Consider the following 19,099-nt stretch of genomic DNA (forward strand, 5'->3'; position numbering starts at 1 on the left):
TGCCACCGTACATTGAAAAGAAGAACAATGAAATGGCAAAAGCAGGGGGAGTGCGGTGGCGCTGTGGGTTGGACCGGGTCCTGCTCTCCGGTGGGTCTGGGGTTTGAGTCCTGCTTGGGGTGCCTTGCAACGGACTGGCGTCCCGTCCTGGGTGTGTCCCCTTCCCCTCCGGCCTTACGCCCTGTGTTGCTGGGTTAGGCTCCAGTTCCCCGTGACCCTGTATGGGACAAGCAGTTCTGCAAATGTGTGTGTGAGTGTGTGAGAAATGGCAAAAAGGTTGTCCCATGTTGCAATGTTTCATTTTTATTGCTGAAGTTCAAAGCACCAGCTCCTTGTGAGTCTATGTGAAAAGGTGCACTAGGTATATTTTTATATTTATTTATTTAGCAGATGCTTTTCTCCAAAGCGACTTCCAGTGCACTCTATGTAATGTTATCAGCCCACACGCCTTATTCACCATGGTGACTTACACTGCTAGATACACTACTTAAACTGGATCACTCATCCATACATCAGTGGAACACACACCCTCTGTCACTCACACACAATGGGCGAACCTGAACAGCATGTCTTTGGAGTGTGGGAGGAAACCAGAGCACCCAGAGAAAACCCCACACAGACACAGGGAGAACTTGGAAATCCCAGACAGACTGAGCAGGGATGTGTTGAGTGGTGAAGCTTTTTGAACTTAACAGCAAACATTTGGTGTGAAATAAGTTTACTTATCCAACTAAACAAAACTACAAATAGAAGGAAACACCCAGTGTCCCACACACATAATGGTCATCTCTTTGGATGAAAACAGGTCAGCAGAGGGTCAGTTAAATAGAATATTTTGTGATTGCTCCTGACATTCACAGAAATTCTGTGCCTCATTTAAAAGCAGTCTGAACCAAGCAAATCCCGTACTAAACCGCGACAAATGATGCTGTCGTCTCGTCCTCCTTCTGCTGTTCTTCATCTATCAACCCTAATGGGTTTTACGTTGCGATTGCTCTGACTCCGTGGGTGGCCGGGCTGCGGGGAGAACAAGTGCACCCAGTAATTCCCGAAATTAAACTCTCGCTGAAATTATACTCTTGTTGACCAATCTGAGCAACGCCTACAAATTGCATCAGTGCCTCCCCCGCCAATACCATCACTGCCAGGCTGCCATCACCGCACTTGTTCTGCTCAAAAAACAGCACGGTGGCACAGCGAGTAGCACTGCTGTCTCACAGTACCTGGGTGGTGCGAGAGGATGTGGGTTTGATCCCCTTTCAGTCTATTTGGAGTTTGCATGTTCTTGCTGTGTCTGTGTGGGTTTCCTCTGGGTGCTCTGGTTTCCTCCCACACTCCAAAGAGATGCTGTTCAGATTCCCCCCTAATGTGTGTTTGTGTGACAGAGAGTGTGTGTGTGTTCCACTGATGTATGGATGAGTGACCCAGTGTAAGTAGTGTATCTAGCAGTGTAAGTCACCATGGTGAATAAGGTGTGTGGGCTGATAACACTGCACAGAGCTGATTGGAAGTCACTTCGGAGAAAAGTATCTGCTCAATATATATGTATATAAATGTAAAACACATGTTGTAATGACAGCTAGTGGCATTCCGCATCCACTATGGAATGACTGGTCCAAGGTGGAGCGGAACAATGGGCGTGGAACCACAACAGAACTAATGCATTCAAGGGTTTCCATGTACAACAGCGTCAATCAAGTGGAGGAAAAGTGTGTTTTTGGGGAGACTCAAGACAGGGGCAATTTGTAGTTGTGTAGTAGTGGGGGAGCAAAGTGGCAGGAGATCTGCTGAGTGTGGGATTGGGGCAAAGCAGGGGGTGTGGGGTGAGTGTTGATTTGTTTGGGCTGCGAAGGGCGGACCGGGGAGGCAGCAGTAAGAGGGCGAACGTTGCACTGATTGCGAATGGGAACTCCGCAGTCTGCCTGCTGCCAAAGGAGATTTGCCTCACAAATGGAGCTGTCGGAATGACTTAGAGAAACAAGGCTGGCCTTTGCAGCCTGACTTGCTCGAGGGGGTGGGGGGAGGGGGCTGGTGGGGGGATGCGTTGGCTTGGGGTGGGAGCACCGTTGGAGAAACGCGGGACTGGGAAATTGCCGTGTGTGATCACTGATGAGGGACAAACACACGTCGGCTGTCCTGCCCTAAGAGCTGTGACAGCATGGAATTTTTCCAAAGGTCTGGTGCCCCCCCCCCATACAGGAATTCAGTATTTTTAGCACGGTAATTCGGAACTACTTGTTATAACTGCATCGCATGAAAAGGATCGTTTTCTAAACGTATCAGGGCTGCGAACTTGCAAACACAGTCAATCGTGTGGATGTGGAGTTTGCTTTGAATATCTTTCCCTTTCGGGCTCTTCTTCATTTCCAGATGTCCAGGTGTTCGCCGAGCTTGGCATTCAGATTGTAAACATTTCATCGTCAATCGAGGTGACATCATCAGTGCTCAACATGTGCAATCCAGGTTTGAAGGTCAGTCTTTATATTGGGTCTGGAAGCTGGAAACTTCCTTGGCTTCGATTTGATTGGCTGGTTTGAGATGACCTTGAGCGTTGGATCCCAACAACCCGAGCTACGAACACCATCAACCTTCTTCGTGTCCTGCGGTGCAGGGAAACGTCAATAAATTAAAGGTGGTTTTCGAAGCCTCTCAGCTGCTTCAAGAATGATGACGTTTGACACCTGAAGTTTCCGTCACTGGAAAGCACCTTCGCCGACTCAACCGGGCAGACATGTAACCATCATGGTTGCGTTCGCGGAAATAAATATTCAGCCTTTCGACTCGTGTTCGGTTCCTCCCGAAGGCAAAGTCTACTGAGCATCTCTGAAAAAATCCTCCAAAGCTCTCCTCTCCGTGTCACTTCTGCACACATCCTGACCTCTACTCTGTAACATAGCGCCCCCTGTTGATCCCTGCATGACAGATCACCAGTTCTTCTCTTTGTCTCCTTCCCACATGTTCACCGATCCGCTAAAATCACTCCATCACCAAATTCTGTGTCGCTCTGAAGGTGTTCTCAGTCAAAGAGGCGGTTTTTCTCGACCCAATATCAGCTGTAACAACCATTTCAGCAGCGAACATCATAAAACATGATCAAGAGACACATCGTTGCTGTTATGATTCGAAATGCGTAACTGGGGTCACCTTGGAAAAAAATACAGTGCTGCTTGAAAGTATGTGAACCCTATAGGGATGTTCGTTATTCTAATCGGAAATGTTATAACCTTATAATAATGCTCTGAAACTTAAACGTATAAAATGAATAAATGACTATGATTTACACACCTAACTCTACTTACCTACTTGGTTTAATCAATGTAACTTGGGCTTCACTTATTTTTACACCTGTAGTACCTGTGTGTTTCTACCACACGATTTCCTGTAAAGAAACATATGGACCACATTGGTCATTATACACCTATTATGTCACATGAGAAACACCGATTCTCACTGAATAACCATTTCATGGTAAAACTGATGGAAGTACGGTGTTCACATACTTTCAAGCAGCACATTACATCCTTATTCCATGACAGATTGAAAAAAGCGTCTGAGCATCCATGGACGTGAAAAGAAAATAATAATTTCATTTTGATAAGGACTATATTATATTATATTAGATTACATTAGGGGTGTGGTAGTGCGGTGGGTTGAACCGGGTCCTGCTTTCCAGTGGGTCTGGGGTTCAAGTCCCCCTTAGGGTGCCTTGTGGTGGACTGGTGTCCCGTCCTGGGTGTGTCCCCTCCCCCTCCAGCCTTATGCCCTGTGTTGCTGGGTTAGGCTCTGGCTCCCCGCGACCCTGTATTGGACAAGCGGTTCAGACAGTGTGTATGTATATATTATATTATAATCTTTGATAAGGACATTAGTAACCAGCTACTCATCAGTCATTTCTGAGCATTTATTTCTCACAGTTGGGCTGTTCTGTTTCTCCCGGTCTGTATCCTGGACGACCAAAGCGGCTGCTGTAGGGTCCTACATGACATTTTGCATCACGCCTACCTCCTTTCACATTCTTGGCTGCCTTAAATTGTATTGCCCTGTATTTATTATCTCTTCTTTCTGATTTCTCCTCGAGACTTGATTTGTATGACAGTTTAGACTGGGACTCCCTACAAACAGATTCTGGTAGTTTTCTCTCAGATGGAAGTATAGCATATATATGTATATATGCACTTTATACTTTAAGATCAGAAAATTTCCACATTAATTCAGTTGCCAGTAGTGCTATTACTATTTTTTATTCTGCAACACTCCAAAACAAAAATATAATAAATCTTCACACTAGTGCCTTTTATAACTTTTAATTTGGTACTCAAGATGATATAAAAAACTGCAGTGAAAACTTTTTAGAAGTTCTTGTATAGGGCCTTCAGAGAATGTGGTACCGAATGATGTGTGATCGCTGTATGTTTTGAAGGATTAAAATATCTAACACTTAATGTATAATATGTATTATAAATGCCTTTTATAGGGCCTTTACATCTAAACACTTTTTCAAGAGAAAAATGCAACATTTTACCTTTATAGGAGAAAAATTATACACACACACACACATTTTCAGAACCGCTTGTCCCATACGGGGTCACGGGGGAACCGGAGCCTACCCGGCAACACAGGGCGTAAGGCCGGAGGGGGAGGGGACACACCCAGGACGGGACGCCAGTCCGTCACAAGGCACCCCAAGCGGGACTCGAACCCCAGACCCACCGGACAGCAGGACCGTGGGCCAACCCACAGCGCCACCGCACCCCCTAGAAAAATTATAATAATGTAAAATTCAATGTGGTGTAATTTAAGTCTGACTTGGACACCTTCTCGATAGAAGGTAAAAGGATGTATGTTTACACTCTGCTGTTTATTTAAGCCCAGCTGATGAGCTCACGCTTCCGGGAAGTCCGGTTCATAGTTCAGCCCTACACAGGGCGGCACGCTGGCGCAGCGGGTACGTGCTGATGCCTCCCAGCACCAGGGCTTTGTATGTTCTCATGTTTGTGTGGGTTTTCCCTGAGTGCTCTGGTTTCCTCCCAACGCCCAAAGACGCGTTTGAGGTGAGCCGATGACTCTCAAGCTCCCTGTACTATACATGTGAGAGGCTATTACATCGCTCTGCTGTACAAACAGATGAATGAGTGTATAATGTTCAGAGCAGTGTGTCCAGCAAAGGGATCATCCAAAAAAGGCTCAACAAATCGGTCCAAAAAAAGACTTTGGTGCCCTCAGGTGGTCCCGTCCTGCACATTCCCTGCAGTTTGATGGCACCGTGTGTGTTCCTTAAAGCCGCATCGCAATGCCAGACATGTACAACAATGGTGAAGCTACGTGGTTAAGAAAAGACTTTACTGATTATGATGGAAGACATTCTTATTTCTGCACTGGTTGGAGCTACTGCTGGATCTGAAGGTTGCTGGTTCAGATCTTAGCTTCTGCTATACATTTATTCATTCAGCTGATGCTTTTCTCCAAAGCAAATTACAATTATTTACCCCTTTATATAGCTGGGTAACTTTACTGGAGCAACTTGAGGGTAAGTACCTTCCTCAAGGGTACTACAGCCAGAGGTGGGATTTAAACCCAAACCCTTCAGAGCCAAAGGCACCGGTTGTAGCCACTACACTACCAGCTACATCACAGACCAAAGCCAGCTATAGTACCCTGTAGAAAGGTATTGACTGTCAAAAATTCTCCAGAAAAATTACCCACCTGCATAGTTGTAACTTAACAATATTTACATTTACATGTGTTCATTTAGCAGACTCTTTTCTCCAAAGTGACATAAATCTCAGAAAATGCAATGTGTTCATTACATTAGCAGGAAGAGACACTTAGATGCAGACGTGTGATTCTTAAGTGCAGTTTCTTTCTTTCCACCATATGAACCAACATTCATTACACGAGAAGCTGCATCAAACTTTATCAGAATATCCACGATTCCTGATCACCTTCTTAGTAATATTTTTTTTGAGATACATATAAACATTTACATTGTATTACAGGAGCAGCTGTGTAAAGGTTTATCCGGCATCATCTTAAACTTATGGTGCATGAACATTTACACCTTACATGAACTTAGATGATGGGAGAAGTGAGTCTGGAAGAGGTGAGGTTTCAGACTCTTTTTAAATGTGGACAGAGATTCAGCAGTTCTGAGTGACAGAGGGAGGTCGTTCCACCACAGCGGAGCCAGAACCATGAACCTCCGTGCTTTACCTTTTGTGCACAGGACCACCAAGCGAGCAGAAGTAGACAAGCGAAGGGGTCTAGCAGGGGTGTAGCGGTCGATCAAAACCTGTAAATAGCTGGGAGCAGTTCTATTGATGCATTTGTACACAATAACCAGGGTCTTAAATTTGATCTGGACAGCTATAGGACACCAGTGCAGAGAGACGAGTAGAGGAGATATGTGAGAACACTTTGGCAAGTCAAACACCACTCGTGCAGGAGCATTTTGTAGAAGCTGTAGAGGTTTGACGGCCAAACGAGAGAGAGTTACACATCCAGACGGGAAGTCATCACGGCCTGGACAAGTAGTTGGGCAGAGTCAGTTGCGAGGTAAGGACTGTGGATATTATGCAGGATGCATCTGCATGTCCGGGTTGTGGCTTTGATGTGCTGAGAGAAAGGCGGACTTGGGTCGATCGTCACTCCCGGACTCTTAGCCAAGGAGGTCGGACAAACGAGCGAGTTATCCAGTTTGATCGATAGAACGTGACAGGTTTTCTCTGTACATCTGTAATTTTGTGCGATGTACTACTGTACCGCCTGTGATCCATGTGTTCCCTAAATCCGACTGTGCTTAACTGTCTGTACATTCATATTTACCATGGAATTTATGACCATTAAAGCAAAGTGAGCTTTTAAAATGAAAAATTTAATAATGGTTCCAGCTGGTCATTAAACCCGTGAATACGAGAAAATCTGACCTTTACTGTAGTTCTCTTTTACATCAGTTTATATTTACATGTTTAGAGAGCAGAGCTTTGCTGCATATGTCCAGGTAAAAACTGCCTAATTAGTAATTCGACAAAGTTCTCCAAATATATTTGAAGGAAGTGAAATGTTTGAAATCCATCATCCTTCAATCAGACTCTAAGTATTTACATTTATTTGATGCTTTTCTCCAAGGCGACTTACAATGTTAAGGTTATAATTACCACAAGCTCACTATTTACCCATTTACAGAGCTGGGTAATTTTACTGGAGCAATTCAGGGTAAGTACCTTGCTCAAGGGTACTACAGCCAGAGGTGGGGATAGAACCTGCAACCTTTGGATCCAACCACTCCACTAGAAGCTGTCCCTACATATGCATCTCTATATAGAAAACTATAAGTTTTATTAAGCCTTTATCTCTAAATTTTTTCCATCAGGATAACAGTCACTAAACATCATCGGCATTAATAAAAGCCAAGAATCTTTGCCGATGACTGTAAAAGACAGTTTATTACTTCCAAAAATATTAGAAACAGTGAAATATGTAATACATTTGTTAAATGAGCAAAACGTGAAAATGAACACAATGTTATCAAAAATTAGTATCCGATACAATGGCATATGCTGATCAATGCTCAGTGTACCACACATTCATCATTCGGTGGTATTTTACCCAAACATCTGTAAAACTTTTGAATGAGTAGCTGTCTGCAGTTTAATATAATGTAAATAATGTAAACATTAAATAAAGGAGTCTTTTGGTACAAGTGTCATTTGGTTAATAAGTAAAACATCAGCCCCTTTTTAATTGTTTTACTGTAAAGGTGTTTTCTGCAAAAAGACTGATAGACTCGTTAATCAATTAATTAAATTTGGAGCGTGATGTTTGACCATAGGTCGGAAAAGTTTCTTATCCTCTCAGCCGTTTACTTGACTTTTTTTTATCATTTTCGTTTTAACACAGTACGGAGACAAACCGCCAGTACTGACTGTAAAAAACCTTATCGCCATGAGGTTCGGTTCAACAGCTCCTGCTTTTACCCGATGAGAGCCCTCGATTTCTTTAGAGAAAAATAAAAGAAAATATTCGGATATTGGCTTTGTGTAAGAGTGGGGTTGCTGACAGGTTTTTTTGAGGTGAGACGTTACAGTACCGCTATTTATTCTGTTATTAAAAGGAGGCCCAAAATAAGAGACACTGGACCTTAACAGATGACTCTTTTATACACGACCACTTGGCTAAATAAAGACTCTTTTCTGTTTCTCAGCAATATCTAAGGGTGACATCAGGGCTTCTGTGTTTTCGCCTCGGTAGAGAGGCTGCTTCCAGCATCTGAATACCACCAAGAGAACACGCAGAACGAAGAGCGCACAGGCCAAGGCCAGGAGAACAGCTGGGGGAGGAAATAAATAAATAAAAATACACAGCAATCCCTTGCGACGTAAGCGAAGAGCCCATTCAATCATTTCAATGCTCATATTACAATGAATAAAGGAATAAATCTGTGTACCGTTCCTTTTGAGACCTTTCCTACGAGACCTTTCCCTAGAAGCCGGCGTTTCTTCTCGCCAGCAGTCGCCCACCTTTATTTTATGCCCACCTGTAAAGATGCTGTTCCGACTGGGAGCTGCGGGGTCGTAACGTTTCGCCACGTTGCCGGTCAAGGCGACAATCACCACCGGGTAGACCGTGAGGAGGTAGCGTACGTGTCTCTCCAGCAAAACGTTCTCCAAAATGAACCTGGAAGAATTAACCCAGCAGGAGACTCACCACTCCGGTAACGCACTTCGGGACCTACTGTACATCAAGCCCCCAGTCGAATTTCTACTAAAAATTACTCTTTCTCTTCCATTTCACACATGTCTGAGCCACCTTTGGTATCAACTAGAACACCTGGTAGCGTCGTGGTCAGAGCTGCTGTCTTTGGACCCAAAGGTAGCAGGTTTGAATCCCATCTCTAGCTGTAGTACCCTTAAGCAAGGTACTTACCCTAAATTGCTCCAGTAAAATTACCCAGCTGTATGCAAAGGTGAGTGATAATAAACTGCTTTGTCAGCTGAACGAATAAGTCAACCTACCAACTAATCAATAAAGACAATCCTATCAAATCATATGGAGCACAGCAGGTTATGGGATACAAGCACACACTGTTCTTACCATATGATCACCTCTGCCAAAAGAAGAGAGAGACCCACGGTTCCTGCTCCGGCTCTGGACGCCCCCGCACTGTACTCCAGCACAACGCTGAAGTTGAGCAGCGTCGCTATGGTGGTCCACGTTGCATAGACTCCAACACCGTTCAGGATCTAAGGACCACAAAGAGTGCTTCATGAAAAACCCCACACTATATATCTGTGTGTGTGTGTACATATATAAATAAATAAAACCAATAAACACCAAGACCTTTCCCACATGAAGTTACCCACGTGTACTAAGAGGATCCTCAGAATAAATCGGACTCGTTCAGAACATCAGATGATACGCTATTCTTTCTTCGTGTCTACGTGTCTAATTTATCTAGTCAGAAAAAAGCAAATTTTTTTTAAATTAACATTAAAATTAAGTGTGAACAATGTGTCGGTAAGGTATTCAATCTTGTAACAAAGTTTTTTTTTTTTTTTAAAAAATCTGCTCAACGCTACTTTGTATTACTCATAAGCCGTGTGGTTCATTATGGATCTAGCAACGCTTGTTAGTGCACTATATTTGCTTGGAAAATGAGTGAACTCACCAGCACCCGAATGGCCCAGAGGTCCACTTTGTGGTCTTTGTTCAGCCAAGCCCCGTATAAATGCAACCCGTGACAGCAGAAGAAAATGACGAGGTAATTGGTGAAAGCGATGAGGGCCAACACAACAAGGCCTGCAACAAGTTGCCTTCGAGAGAGCACAACATTTCCATTAAAATCCATATTATGTTTCACCACAAACTCTCAGCACAGACTGAAATTTACATTTATTTATTCATCAGACACTTTTCTCCATAGCGACTTCTAATGAACTCTATGTAGTGTTATCATCCCACACACCTTATTCACCGCGGTGACTTACACTGCTAGATACACTCCTTACACTAGGTCACTCATCCATACATCAGTGGAACACACACAATGGGCGAACCTGAACAGCATGTCTTTGGAGTGTGGGGGGAAACCAGAGCACCCAGAGGAAACCCACACAGACACGGGGAGAAAATGCGAACTCACACAGACTGAGCAGGGAATCGAACCCATATCCTTTTGCCCCACCCAGGCACTGTGAGACAGCAGCACTACTCGCTGTGCCACCCAATGTATGCTTGTTAGCATAGTTATGCGAGAAAAACTTGAACTTGAAAACAAAAGACGGCACAGTCAAAAAAAATGCACTGAAATAAATTATAAAAGGAATGAATAAAGGAAGTTTGGGTTAATCAGCCATAATAACATATCCAGATGTGACAGATTAAGACACTACTTACTCTCTGTCCCACAGGAACAACCACACGATGTTTAAAATCATGTTCAGGGTCCAAGACAAGAAGAAGCCATAGGGCAGGACTGCAGGCTTACAGTACGTCCACCCATAGGAATTCCTGGACACAATGATACACAATCACTCGCTACCTCAGTATAAGTATCAATTTAATAGAAATTATCTTCTGCAAATTATAACAATAGCAGAGGCTGGAGTAATCAATACTCTAGTCAAACAAAATACACTATTCAGACACGATGGTTCAAGGACTTTGACGCATTTCTGCCCAAAGCACTTTTGAAAAGTTCACAAATTGTCTTTATCGCACTTAAACTAGACACAAGTGAACGTTTTGCCACGCTGTCCAACAACATTTCTAATCGATTTGTTGTGGCATCTCGGTCGGGGTGGTGTAAGGTTGGCTGCGGGACTCCTCATACCTCCGGCACAAACCAGTTACGATGTAGAGCATCATAGCAGAGAGCCAGGCGTAGATGACTCCCCAGATGGAGAAGGTCCAGCCCGCCGGCGTTATGTCCGTTTCGTATTTGGCCGATACGTTCCCTGTGCTTTGATGGAAGGGACCTGCAGGACGTTGAAGAAACGGTGGATGTTATCGGGTGATGATCACAGGGCCCAGTAAGTACAAAACCAATAGTTTTAACAATTGCAGCAAAAAAAAAAACACATAGCATGGATGTGGAAATTTTACAATATCTTGGATTATAGAGATTATTAAATCACTGTCTCCATTATGGATCTTGATATTTATAGTCAAGTTTGTACAGGTTGCAACAAAACGAGACCTTCCGGTGAAATCCGCCAGTGGTGCGGTGGTTACAGCAGCTACCTTTGAATACAGTTCTTATTTATTTATTTTATATTTTATGTTATTTCTGGGGGGGGCGCGGTGGTGCAGTGGGTTGGGCCGGGTCCCGCTTGGGGTGCCTTGCGACAGACTGGCGTCCCGTCCTGGGTGTGTCCCCTCCCCCTCTGGCCTCACGCCCTGTGTTGCCGGGTAGGCTCCGGTTCCCCGTGACCCCGTATGGGACAAGCAGTTCCGAGAGAGAGAGAGAGAGAGAGAGAGAGAGAGAGAGAGTGTGTGTGTGTGTGTGTGTGTTATTTCTGCTGCTGTTCTGAGGGTTGCCAGACTAAATTTCACTGTATCGCATACAATGACAATAAATTATCATCTTATCTTAAGGTTGCTGGTTCAAATCCCACCTCCAGCTATTGAGCAAGGTACTTACCCTGAATTGCTCCGGTAAAATTACCAAGCTGTATAAATGAGTAAATCTGTAAGTTGCTCTGGAGAAGAGAGTCCAGTGAATGAAGTTTGATTTGTGCTCATTTTTAAACAAATCACTTTTTTTTTCCCTTTATATGACTCTTTTCTTAGAAAAGAATTATAATATTAAACCAGTACAACCGTGGGTCCATTTACACAGCAGGGTAATTTTACTGGAGCAATTTAGGATAAGTACCTTGCTCAAGCCAAGGGTACTGCAGCTGGAGGTGGGATTCGAACCAACAACCTGCGGGTCCAAAGGCAGCGACGCTTGAGCACTATGCTCCCAGCGGTCGGTCACAGCCTCGACCCCGGTCCCCAAGCCCGTCGGGGGGGGGGGCTGTTCGCCGGAAACGTACCTCCTTTGCTGCCGGATCCGGCCAACGCGTTGATCGCGACCGTTACGCAGAAGGCGAGCGCTGCGAGCGCGAGGACCGCAACGCGCGCGGGGCTCTGATCTCCCATTGCCGTTACCTGGGGGGGGGGAACATTGTTCAACAGGTGAGAATGAAACAGACGGGACACGAATAAGAATGAACGAATGTGTCCCCGTGCTCACGTCACGTGTCGCCCTCAAAACGCGTTTCGTTCCCTTTTACCCACTTTTTACCTTCCTTGTTCCTCCTTGTAACGCGGGACACGTTTCAATACTGAACCCCCAGAAATTCGTTTTGTTTCCGAATCAAACTGCAGCCGCTGCACGAAAAGCGAAGCGAGCCGGTCGCGCGCTGACACCCCCCCGCAGCGACGCGCTCCCGATCGCCTTTTCGTGATCGATACCCTTACCGTTGCGGGGGGGGGAGGAGGGGGAAGAGACCAAAAAAATTCCTTTCAGCCACCGACGGACGATGATGGTCAGTTTGCGGGTCCGAGTGACCCGCTCGATGGCGCGCAACTCGTTTTATTCTTCTCCGTTGCGTAAGTGGCCAATTTTCCTTTCGTAACAGGCGGCGCGGGGAGGAGGGTCTGGAACCCGCGTCACGCACGCGCTCACGTGCGGGGTAAATTTACTGCGGTGGGATTTGAGCAGCGAGGGGAAAATGGAGAGGAAAAACTTCGCACCTCGCGCGTCAATAACATTCTTCTAGGAGGCGGATTATGTGTGTGTTGCAAAACGAAAGTGTTAGGATCTGATACATTTCTCACATCCTTTCCAGTTTTTTTTATTTTTTTTCCCCCTTTTTTATTTCATTTTATTTATATTTTATTTTGTTGCAACGCGTATGTTTCATAAGCGTCACTTGCTCTTTCATAATCTCACAGTGACCTGCTGTGCAACATCCCCAGTGTGACTCATGGTTATGTTTTATAACTATTTGGAAGAAAAGTATGCTGTCATTATACAAGACACTGAGAGGACACTTGGTTTTTGTAATGGTCTTTGCTTATAGTACTGTACCTTTATAGTAAAACCCAAGTTTTATAAGCGCACTACTAGAAAGCCTTTTCCACTTTTCCTTGCCTTGGCCTGCTGGGGAAGCACACTTGAACGAACAAACGCCTGAACAAACTCATCAGGATAAAAAATTAAAAATAAATTCCCAATGTTTGATGGCACGCTCTGAGAATTACAGTGAAACGCAGAGAATAAGTTGCATTCAAACACACCCTGTTAAACAACTGACCTTAAAAAGCCTGTATTTAATTTTACGCATAAAGGTCGTTAAAATTATATTTTTAATTTGCTTTACCGGATTTGCATGAATGTGTGAACCAAATATTGTAGCATTTAGGTAATAAGTATTAGAAAATTGTATTCCTGTAACATTTCAATAACAGCGGTTGACCCCAGGAGGACTTCGTCATACAGTAGGCCTGAACAAATACACACACACACACACACACACACACACACACACACACACACACTGTCAGAAACCGTTTCTCGCGTGTGGGGTCGCGGCGAGCCGGAGCCTAACCCAGCAACACGGGGCGCAAGGCTGGAGCGGACACACCCAGGACTCAAACCCCATACCCACCAGAGAGCAGGACCCGGCCAAATCTACTGCACCACCGCGCCCCCCCCACCTCCCACCTCCCACCTGAACAAATGCGTCATAAAATTCACAAGTGATATAACAAATGTAATAAACTAATACTGCAGTTGAATACACACACTTTCGGAACTGCTTGTCCCATAGGGGGTCACAGGGAACCGGAGCCTAACCCAGCAACTCAGAGCGTAAGGCTGGAGGGGGAGGGGACACACCCAGGACAGGACACCAGTCCGTCGCAAGGCACCCCAAGTGGGACTCAAACCCCAGCCCCACAGGAGAGCAGGACCTGGTCCAACCCACTGCGCCACCGCACCCCCGTCTGCAGCTGAACAAACCACAGTAATTGCAATTTAAAAAGTAAGTTTGTTAGTATTACTGCTTTATTCTATAAACATTGAATACCTTCAAATACACTATTATACCAAATAAAATGCAATGTAAAAGTATATTGTAAACAGGGCACCTGGAAGTGTAGTGGTTAGAGCAGCTACCTTTGGACCCAGGGGTTTGAATCCCACCTCTTCCCCCCAGTATCCTTGAGCAAAGTGCTTAGCCTAAATTATTCCAGTAAAATTATCCAGCTATGTAAATACTGGTAAGTACCTTAACATTTTCTACACTGATGTGGAGCAGAGCGTCACTTAAATGAGTAAATGTAAAATATTGCTTAATTCCAAACTAAACTACTGTATAGACATGCAGACCACCCACTTTGCATGAATGTTCCAACGTTTTTAAGCATAAGCTTAAATGTTTATTCACTTTTTTCACAATACATTTATAATACAGCAGAATACAACAGAACAGATAAATAGAACACAGAAAATGGTTTCAAAAAAATCTCCTGATTTCGGCTCTTTTCTTGCTTTCATATGTGGCCTGTACAGGTCTCCTTATTCTCTGTGTCACTTCTGAACGTTGTGGGTGAGTTTCTCTCCTCCGGGCTTTGTAGCCGTGGGTCGACGGCCGTGTTTTACCCGAGCTCGTTTGGGTCCAGGCCTTCTTGGTTCCGGTAGAGAATATTGAGAAGTTCCCATAATAGACTGTAGGTGTCGCCAAAGTCTCCTCTGTTTCGAAAGGCATTATTGAGAAGTTCCTGGAAAAGCCTGTAGATGTCGCCAAAGTCGCCTGTGTTTCGGTGGAGAACATTGAGAAGTTCCCGAAAGAGGCTGTAGGTGTCGCCAATGTCCCTTAGTTCCATCGCGCACTTCAGTAGCGCATCTTGTCCTGGAACAAAAAAAGGTCTTTTTCAAACCACACGAAACAATGACTAAAACCCGCGTCATTAGTGCAAGGCGGGTCACGGGTACAGTACGATGCTATTGCAGTAAATAAAATCTGCAGTAAATAAACAGCGCGACGTGAAAGAAACTCAAACTGTCAGGTCATGGTAGAGCACTGACTTCCAGAGTAAAATAGGAAAAATCACCAGAACTCTGAACTTCTTACTGTAATGGAAATTTCCATAAATATTCAGTCAAAGATTAAACTGGCTTCGGGATTTTTAATAGAGATTTTCACACTTTAATATGGTTATTTTGAAAGGGATGCAGTACCTTGAAAAGCCATCGTATTGCAATGATTTCACTTGTCTCTGGTGTAATTTTATGCTTCGGCGCTCGTTTCTTGGAGGACTGAGTCAGGCCGAGTTTCACTATTAAATGGTCCCATTAATTAAGGCTCCAGGTGCTGAAACGGGAGCTTTGGGGCATGTTTTCACATGTCCTTGTCATGCTCTATATTAATGATGACCCAGTTTAATCATGTTCCTCTTTCAATACCACAACTTTGAAATAACCCAGTCATCATTTTTATTCAAATCTGTTACATATACACAGATTTTGAAATGTATATTTCATAATAATACAAATTGTAGCACATAGACAGAGACATCTATTTATAATAGTATTTGCTTTAATTAATTTCTCTGTTGCTTTTCTCCAAAGTGACTTGCAATGTTAAAATACTAATGATTATTTACCTACTTATACAGCTGAGTAATTTTACTGTAGCAATTGAGAGCAAGTACCTTGCTGAAGGGTACAGCTGTTGGTGGGATTGAAACCTACAACCTTTGGGTCCAAAGGCAGCAGGTCCACCCTCTACAGTACCAGCCGCCCCTGCAATACTGTTTATGCAGAGCTATACATGCCACAGGTTAAGCACCTGCTGGAAGTTTAGCTTTGGATTACTGTATATATTTTCATGAAAACTATTAGGATGATTTGGGTTTGCTCAAAGAAAGAAGGAATTTTTAAGAAAAATTTTCCGCAGTATGAATGAAAGAATAGGAGAGGCGTCCTGTTGTAAGGATTTTTACAAACCTGTTTACCTCACTCATGTTTAGTTGTTTACCTGCTTGGTAAATGCCATATAGAGAATAAATGACCTTTGTTCTAAAATACTGTCTCCATGAATGGAAGACATGATGGAAGATACATGGAAATTGTGCAAGTGGGGGATTTAATACTTTAAACTGAAAGTAAATTTGAAAGAGGCCCATTACGGACAGGAGGGGAGGAATCGGATAGTGGTGGTCAGAGCTGAAAATAGGTTTTGCTAAAGAATTGCTAACCCACTTTTCACCTTCTGAACCAGCAAAGTCTACCGTGGTAAATTTAAAGTGAGTGGTCATCACAGATAATGTGTCTGCTGTTGCCTTCCTCTTCTCTGAATGCAGAATGTACAGTTAAATATCTTTGTTGCCAAATAAAACCTCAAGCCTATGTGCAGGAAAAGTTTAAAAATTTACCGTAGTACGTTCATGTATGCCTTATTGTACTGTTTGTCTGATTTTCTCTGTGCAGATAACAGAAGACACTAAATGTGTTGCTAATGCTCACTAGATGCAAAGCAGAAAACAAGAAGTTGTAGTCTAGTTGATATGGAAACGCCTACGTTTAGTAGGTGAAGAACGTTCTGTTCCGAAAAGTTATTTAGCAGTGAGCAAAGAACCTATAGAAAGCAAGTAAACAACCTTAGAGCCAATGAAATGTATACTATGAACTGGTTAAGTGTTGAATATGTATGAAGTCTGTTATAAATTGTCCTTTGACCGAAGTAAAGGATACCCCTAGCAAACCTTTCTTCTGTCTTTTATTACAGTTAAAACACAGTTCATTACTTCTGTTTTTTTGTTACGGGGTGGCACAATTAATAGCGCTGCTGTATCACAGTGCCTCGGTGGTGCGAGAGGACATGGGTTCGATCTCCACTCAGTCTATGTGGAGTTTGCATGTTCTCCCCATGTCTGTGTGGGTTTCCTCCGGGTGCTCTGGTTTCCTCCCACAGTCCAAAGACATGCTGTTCAGGTTCCCCCATAGTGTGTGAGTGACAGAGTTGTGTGTGTGTTCCACTGACCTACGGATGAGTGACCCAGCGTAAGTAGTGTATCTAGCAGTGTAAGTCACCGTGGTGAATAAGGTGTGTGGGCTGATAACACTACGTAGAGTTCATTGGAAGTCACTTTGGAGAAAAGTGTCTGCTGAATGAATAAATGTTAGAAATTGGTTTTGTGCAAAATTTCTGTCACACCTACTTCTGTTTATGTTGAAGAAAAACACCAACTCTAAGTGCAACGTTCCAGACCTCTTGTAAAAGTAGTCACACACACACACACACACACACACACACATACACACACATTTTCTGAACCACTTGTCCCATACGAGGTCGCGGGGAACCAGAACCTACCCGGCAATACAGGGCGTAAGGCCAGAGGGGGAGGGGACACACCCAGGACGGGACGCCAGTCCGCCGCAAGGCACCCCAAGCGGGACTGGAACCCCAGACCCACCGGAGAGCAGGACCCGGTCCAACCCACTGCGCCACCGCACCCCCCTGTAAAAGTAGTCATTTAAGGCATTTCTAGTGGGACTGAGTGAAAGTGCAGGTGCTGAGGACACACACACTTTCTGAACCGCTTGTCCCACATGGGGTCACAGGAAGCCAGAGCCTAACCTGGCAACACAGGGCATAAGGCTGGAGGGGGAGGGGACACACCCAGGACAGGACACGACACCAGTCTGTCTCAGGGCACCCCAAGCGGGACTCGAACCCCAGACCCACCGGAGAGCAGGACCCGGTCCAACCCACCCTGTGCTGAGGACACATCACTCTGTTTTAGGCAGCCAGCACAGGTTTAAACCGCCATCTCGAACCTAATCCCCAGGCAAGCTATGATGAGAAGAGCTGCCTCAGTAATCTTGCTTCTCAGGGGGTGCAATAGTACGGCGGGTTTGGCCGGGTCCTACTCTCTGGTGGGTCTGGCGTTCGGGTCCTGCTTGGGGTGCCTTGCAATGGACTGGCATCCTCTCCTGGGTGTATCCCATCTCCCTCCAGCCTTATGCCCTGTGTTGCCAGGTTAGGCTCCAGCTCACTGCAACACTGCTTGAGACAAGCAGTTGTAGAACTTGTGTGTGTGTGCTTTTGTAAGCACTTCAGTTTTTTCTCTCTTTTTTTAGCAGTGTTTTTTTTTGTTCTTTTAATTTTTTTTTTTGTGACTCTCACCACATTTCCTGTGCGTTCTCTCATTTCCTACATGTACAAGCTATTCATCAAACTTCACCAGTTGGTTAAGAGATTATTTCACTTCTGAAACATTATGGAAATGAATACACACCAAAGGTAAGGGAAAATACAATATATTAACATGTTAACGTCATTTTTAAGAATTCTGTGTTGTTTGCAGAGAGTGTTTTCTCAAAAAGTAAAGTTGTTCAACTTTGTTCAAGCAGTGATCACTTCTCTGGACAGCAGCCCTGTAAGTACTGATTTAAACACATTAAATTATATTATTTACATGAACTACAATTGCATTATTTTCTCAATGTGAAGTATATTGAGAATGTCTTCCGTTATCCATAGGGTTTTTGACTGAAGCATTTCGCTACGTTTTGTTTGTGGTGTGGATCGTTGATATTATAATGATATTTGTGGTCACACATTTGATCCACGAAACAAATGAAATTTACGAGAAAACCGTGGAAGCTGGATGGCTCATAAGAGATCCAGAAACAGGCTCGCCGAAGACCCCGCGAAGGAAACAACAATGCTGCTTTTGAAATGCAAATTGAATGCAAAATATTTTTTTCTCTCTCTGGTTCTACTAAAATTAATACAAGTGTAAAAAAGAAGGACAGATATGAAATGGAACCAGTTTTTGTTTTTGCTTATAATTATTGATGTAATAAGGTATATAAAACTATAGTTTCACACTTCCTGTGTTATTTTCCATGTCCATTTGTACATTTTCGTCACTACTGATAAAGAATTAATTGTAACATCCAGGGGTTTAAGTGCTACACTTGACCTTGAGTAATTTACATAACATAACATGTTTTTAAAGTGAGTGCCTCTTGGGACAGTTTAATCTGCAATGTCATACTGATGCTTTGTGTGAAAATGTACAATACATTGACACGTTT

The 19,099-nt window shown here is 43.9% G+C and overlaps 1 protein-coding gene and 1 long non-coding RNA gene across 2 annotated transcripts; one reads left to right on the forward strand and one right to left on the reverse strand.

Moving 5' to 3' along the window:
• Positions 1-7,423: 7,423 nt before the first annotated feature.
• On the reverse strand, positions 7,424-13,331 carry LOC108927977 (uncharacterized). Its single transcript, XM_018741695.2, has 8 exons — positions 13,328-13,331; positions 12,036-12,230; positions 10,829-10,973; positions 10,393-10,506; positions 9,665-9,809; positions 9,091-9,239; positions 8,534-8,673; positions 7,424-8,326 (listed from the first exon to the last, which is right to left on the reverse strand). The coding sequence occupies exons 1-8, from the start codon at positions 13,329-13,331 to the stop codon at positions 8,172-8,174; spliced, it is 1,047 nt and encodes a 348-aa protein (XP_018597211.2). The 3' UTR covers positions 7,424-8,171.
• Positions 13,332-18,223: 4,892 nt separating this feature from the next.
• On the forward strand, positions 18,224-18,724 carry LOC108927978 (uncharacterized). The gene is made up of 3 exons (XR_001965637.1): positions 18,224-18,299; positions 18,410-18,435; positions 18,540-18,724. It is a non-coding gene; the product is annotated as an uncharacterized LOC108927978 (long non-coding RNA).
• The last annotated feature ends 375 nt before the right edge of the window (positions 18,725-19,099 follow it).

This window comes from Scleropages formosus, chromosome 7, assembly GCF_900964775.1.
Source record: "Scleropages formosus chromosome 7, fSclFor1.1, whole genome shotgun sequence".
NCBI classification, from domain to species: domain Eukaryota; kingdom Metazoa; phylum Chordata; class Actinopteri; order Osteoglossiformes; family Osteoglossidae; genus Scleropages; species Scleropages formosus.